At 36.5% G+C, this 5,611-nt stretch overlaps 1 protein-coding gene across 1 annotated transcript; it reads right to left on the bottom strand.

Moving 5' to 3' along the window:
- On the bottom strand, positions 1 to 384 carry LOC142511808 (MAPK kinase substrate protein At1g80180). The gene has a single exon (XM_075619663.1). The coding sequence runs from the start codon at positions 382 to 384 to the stop codon at positions 1 to 3; it is 384 nt and encodes a 127-aa protein (XP_075475778.1).
- Between the last annotated feature and the right edge of the window lie 5,227 nt (positions 385 to 5,611).

Genomic DNA, 5,611 nt, shown 5'->3' with positions numbered 1-5,611 from the left:
TCACCTCACGCGCTTACCGGGATTCGGCGGTCGGCGGCGCGTCTTGTCATTTTTCCCGAAAGCACCGCAGAACCCACAAGCTGAAACCTTCGGAGACGGTGGCTCGACCGCCGGAGAAACCTTCCCGGTTCTGAATCCTCGACCTCCACCGTTGGATCGGCTCCTCTCGATCTTCAATCCTGGAGGTCGGCTGGGATTCTCGGTGGCGACTGCTACCTCCGCGGCCGCTTCTTCCTTGTTCTCTGGTAGATTCGGTTTGGTGTCGCTTTCCTTTCTAGGGTTGGCGAGCTGGCTCAATTCGCTCGAGAGGATTTTGTCGTCCCACACCAATCCCGAAGAGCCTTGCCTCCTGAAGGATACTTCAGATCTCTGCAGACCAGCCATTGATTTTTCCGGTGATCACCCCGATATTTGTCTCTCTCCCTCAAATCACTTACTAATCTTTACCTTTTGTGGTTTCGTTTTGATCTTTTGGTTTTGGGGATGAGAGCCGTGAAATTATCAAGAACAGAGTCCACAACGGGTAATTTTGAGAAGTCGTCAAAGATTGTCGAGTGGGATTAATTTATAATTCGGGTGTCGGTGCACTGACGTCAGTATTCAAAGAATTTTGTTTTACATAATACTCCTTCCACCACATAATTATTTACTTATTTGATTTTTCAAATTGATTTAAAAAATAGTTTGGAAAACAATTTTTTTATTTTATTCTCATTTTATTTAATTCAACAAAATCGTTGCACATTTTTCAATATTTAGTTAGTTAATAGCGATGCATCAGATATTAGTAAAAAAACAAAAAATATCATTAAATGCAGAATTTTGACTATATATTTGAAACAATCAGAAAAAACAATTTATAAGATTGAACTTTTGCTGTTATACAAAAAAAATTATAGCTGATGTAATTGTGCAATTTAAAATTTTAAATTGTATAACAGCTCGAACGTCACGTTTCAATTGCTCTAAACATGAACAATTATTGCACCACAACGATATTTTTCCCAATAATCTTACTCTTTTGCAATCAATGAGAGTTGACTCGTTACATTAGTTCCGATACTAATAATAGGACCGAGTCATTTGAGCTTTTAATAAAAACGACAAAGGTTCGATCTTACGCAACTTATATATTTGGGGATAAGAAATATTTGCGTGAGTGTGAAAGATATAATTCTAAAACACAAAAAAAAAAGGGTTTCTAATAAGACATGGTTACTCAATTTGGTATTTTCATAATTTATCGAAAGGTCGATATTAATGTGAGAGGAAAAAAAACTCGATTCCAATTATTATTATATCAATATATTTAGTGCTATAAGATTTATTTATTTCCATAATTATTTAAAATTTATCATATTGTAAATTTCTGTAATTTTTTTTTATCAATAATACATGCATGTATCATATGCAAAATTTATACTGTCGGTGTACGGTATTAGTCAACTAATATGCACTTTTTTCAATTTTACAAATTTATCATTCGTTTAATGATGTGACACTGAAATTTGCTGTTGTAAAATATTGACGATGTTTCATATTACAAGTCATCTATCAATCGAAAAAGAATTTTTTTTTAAAAAAAGTTCAAATTAATGGATTAAAAACATAAATTATCGATAACATGATTACAAATGAAAATGTACAAATTATAGAAAAAATGTAATTTCACTAAAAAATATTATCATATATGTTAGAAGCTTAAAACTGTTCAATTGATAAATTTTCTCAATACATAAGAAAAAAGTACATAATTAATATTAAATTATTCGAGTAAAAAATTATAAAATAATAGTGATAAAGTAATTGATAAAGTAATTTTTTACTCGAGCAATTAATATTTATATATCTTTTAGCATATATAATAAAAGAGCGTCATATACTAAATATATGGAATCATAGTGTAATTTTGAATTTGCTTAAAACACCTCTCATCTTTTCAAACTAATTACACGATTTTACAATATTATAATAGCATTTTTCTCTATAATTATTGGATCTCCTGCCGTTTCAAGTTTAAAAAATTAAAATTTTTATTTTAAAATTGAAAACTACTTCATTCATTATTTTTAACAAAACACACGCTTTGCGTGTACCACAATCCGCTAATCTGTTTAATACATGTGTAAATCACAAGTAGGGATGTAAATGAACCAAACTGTTTGCGAGCTATTCGAAGCTCGGTTCGATAAAAAGCTCGTTTGAGTTCGTTTGTTAATTGTTGAGGATCGAAGTTGAGTTTAGAGGGGGGGTGAATAAACTCTACTCGTTTTTCCTTTCTTTTGATGAGGTACTAAAATCCTGTTAGAGATAGTAGTTTATCTTGTTGCGTATATCTTCACCTAGATTACAATTATAGGTGCGGAAACAATCTGATGAAGTAAGTGAAAGACAATAATAACAGTAGGCAGTAGTTGTTTATGGAAGTTCGAAGATGAAATCTTCTACGTCTCCCCTTCTCCTGTTTTCAGAAGGTATAACTAAAAGACTTTGGATATTACAGTACAACTCTTGTACACACCCACTTCAGAAGAACTTACACATTTGCCTACTGAAACTCTTAGTTACTCGACTAAAAAAGAACGTGATACAAAAGGTTCTGAAAAGACTCTTTTCAGATTACAAGCTCTTCCTGATAAAGTATAAGTGTTGTAAAAGATTGTGAAGAGTGTAAGAATCAGTAGCACAAGATGATCTTCAAAAGATCAGATATTTGCTATGAAGCGTGTGCTACTTTTCTTTGTGTTGAACTCAAAGTTATCAAGGAATTTCGAGCTTGTCTCGTTGAGTGAAATAGCGTTGATCCTTGAAAAGATATTATGCGTAGAGTTCTCTTTCTGTAAGGGTTTGTTCCATGTATATATAAGCGACTGAGTTCAACGTTTATGATCAGAAGATGTCTTCAGATTTCTGATAGAGTCAGCTTTATTACCAAAAAAAAGGTTCCTGCAGAAAAGCTATAAAACAATCAGTCCTGTTTATACTAACTCGGTAAAGTGAATTAAATGACTCCGTATAGTATTTAATGTTGCAATTAATACTAGTACTTTGTAACTTTAACGGTAACATTTAAAGTAGTCACGTTAGGCAACATCTTCTACTGATTCTGTTTTTCTATCCTTTCGACTGCTTTTGTTTTACTAGACCAGTAAGCTTCTGATTTTCTTTTTGTCTACTGTTTTCTTAAAGAGTGCTGCTGGTCTACTGATTTTTATTTTCATCGCCACAATTAATTCATGTCTATCAATTTCCCCCTTTGTGGTGATGCCAAAACCTAAACAGTAGGAAAGCGTTAAATAACATATAATCAGTTAGCAAAAGAATAATATCAATGAAATTAACACAGTAAAATGTCAATCAGTTCCAATGTCCCTGTAAATGACTTCTTCATCTTGAGGATCCTGAAATCTTCTATCTGAAGGTTCAGCTTCTGATTGCCTTAGTTCTGCTTCAGATGGATCTCTTCGTTTTTCTTCCCCCTTTTTGGCATCAGCGGCAATCACATGGGCCATAAGATCATTCATTCTTCCAGACAAGTTTTGAATGCCATTGGTTAACATCTCCAGATACGGAGCTTGAGTAGAGATACGATCATTGAGAGTGGTGAGAGATTGAGTTTGAGAATCAATCTTGGCATCCATTACTTCCATGGAGGTGAAAAATAATCGAATGAGATCATCATGCTCGGTGAGTCGATTTAGTATATCAGTTTGAGCAAGCACGATGTGACTATAATTTCTCGATACAGCTTGTCTGAAAACAATGGCTTCAGCATGCATTTTCTCCACGGATTCCGCCGTTTTATATATTTGTTTGCTCATTCGTTCTCTGAAGAACTGAGCACCACTAAATTCTGATATGCTTTCACAGGACATCCGCTTGACTAAATCAGACAGGTTATTGAGTTCCCTTTGCAGAACGTCAATCTGAAACTCCAAATTGAATGATTCTGATTCAGGTGAGGGGGTTCGCGCAAGCATGCGTTGCCTCATTTCAGCAGCGCGAGTGTTCGTGAGAGTGTTTGAACAGGATCAATGACAATCAGTGCAGTAGAGACTTGATTGGTGGTGAGGGAAGTGGTGTCCATCACAACAGTAGAAGGACCAGGGTCAGCAGAGGTTTCATCTGGAATAGCAGAGACATTTGGTTCGGCAGCAATTATGGTAGGAACAATCTCTTCATCAGGAGCAACCAAGTTGGAGACCAAGTTCTCTTCTGTTGGAGCAACGGCAGTAGGTGAAGCTGATTGTTCTGCAGTTATGGGTTCAGATTGCTGGTTCAGAAGAACTTTCATTTCAGCTTGATGAGCAGCAGAAAATTTCTCTAGATTTGGCAAAAGAGATACAGTATCTGATTCTGCCATATGTTGTTCTGCGGTTGGAGAGGGTGATTGTGGCAATGAAGTAGCTGGAACTGCTTCCTGAGTAGTAGGGGACGTGGGAACAATTGACTCAATGACTTCTTCAATGGAAGCCAGTTCATGCACAGACAAAAGAGATGATGACTGAAGAGGCCTTGTCGGTGATGCAGGAATACTGAGAACAGAAGCTTTTGGTGAAGCTGTAGTCCGTTCCTCAACTGTCTGGATCTGTGGAAAGTCTGGAACAAGGCCGACTTGATATTCAATTGGCTCGCCAAAGCCCTTTTCTTGATCAAGAAGTTGCTCACTCATCTGTTTCAATTTGTCAGTTAGAATCAGAATGACGTTTTGATCCTGAACAGCAGTAGGAATTGTAGGATCAAAATTTGATTTAAGAATTTTCAGAACCGATTCCAACTTCTGACATTTCAGCTGTTCGAGGATGTAGCTTCTTCTACGCAAGGCCTCGATTACATTTTCTGTTTTGGCAAGCTGAAAGACCCTCTTCTCAGCGTTCATTATTTTCCCATAGGATCCTTTCTTCTTGAAGTAAGCAAAAGAATGAAAAATTCGGACCTTGTGCCACTCGTCAAAGAAATTCATGTCATCATTGGCAGAGCTTTCTATTTCTGCCAAATGAAGATCAACACATATGGTCACAGTTGTTCTGAGTCCAAAAAGTTGTGGTTCTTCAATCATGTTTCCTTTGCCTTTGTCGGTTGATGAAATAGGCAAAATGGGTCGAAATGCAGAAGACCCCCTTGTTGGTTCTCTAATCACTATTCCAGACATTGGTCTGAAAGTAGAAGCAGTAGATGTTGCTGGAACAGATGCAGCAGCTTGCACTGAAGTAGGAGCATTAGATCGTGCAGATGGAACCACTTCTGGAAACACCTGTCTAATTGACACTTTCTCAATTTCAGAAATTGCTGCTGTCTTCTTGATCTTAAGAACAATCCGTGCTTTCTTTTTGATTGAGTTGGTAGGGATGGTTGAACATCAGCAACAGACTCTTCTGATACTGTTTTATCAGAATCAGTAGAGACGATCACTCTTTTCCTTTTAATCTTTCGTTGAGGTTTCTGAGTCTCAGAAAGAGTCTCTCCAATCTTCTTTTTCAAGGCAACAAATTCAGCCACAGTTGGCTTGGGCCTTAAAGCGAGTACATTCTCAGCATCAATCATTGTTACCGAAACAGCATCCTGTTCACTTGTAAAAGCGAAACCAGCATCCTTGAGCATTGTGCTGATC

The sequence above is a fragment of the Primulina tabacum genome, chromosome 1 (genome assembly GCF_025594145.1).
Source record: "Primulina tabacum isolate GXHZ01 chromosome 1, ASM2559414v2, whole genome shotgun sequence".
Classification (NCBI taxonomy): Eukaryota; Viridiplantae; Streptophyta; class Magnoliopsida; order Lamiales; family Gesneriaceae; genus Primulina; species Primulina tabacum.
Note: the sequence above shows the minus strand (reverse complement) of the source record. Positions and strands in the feature narration are given on the sequence as shown.

Bases quoted from the DNA above. Each gene is read 5' to 3' on its own strand.
- LOC142511808 (XM_075619663.1), bottom strand. From the start codon at position 384: ATGGCTGGTCTGCAGAGATCTGAAGTATCCTTCAGGAGGCAAGGCTCT.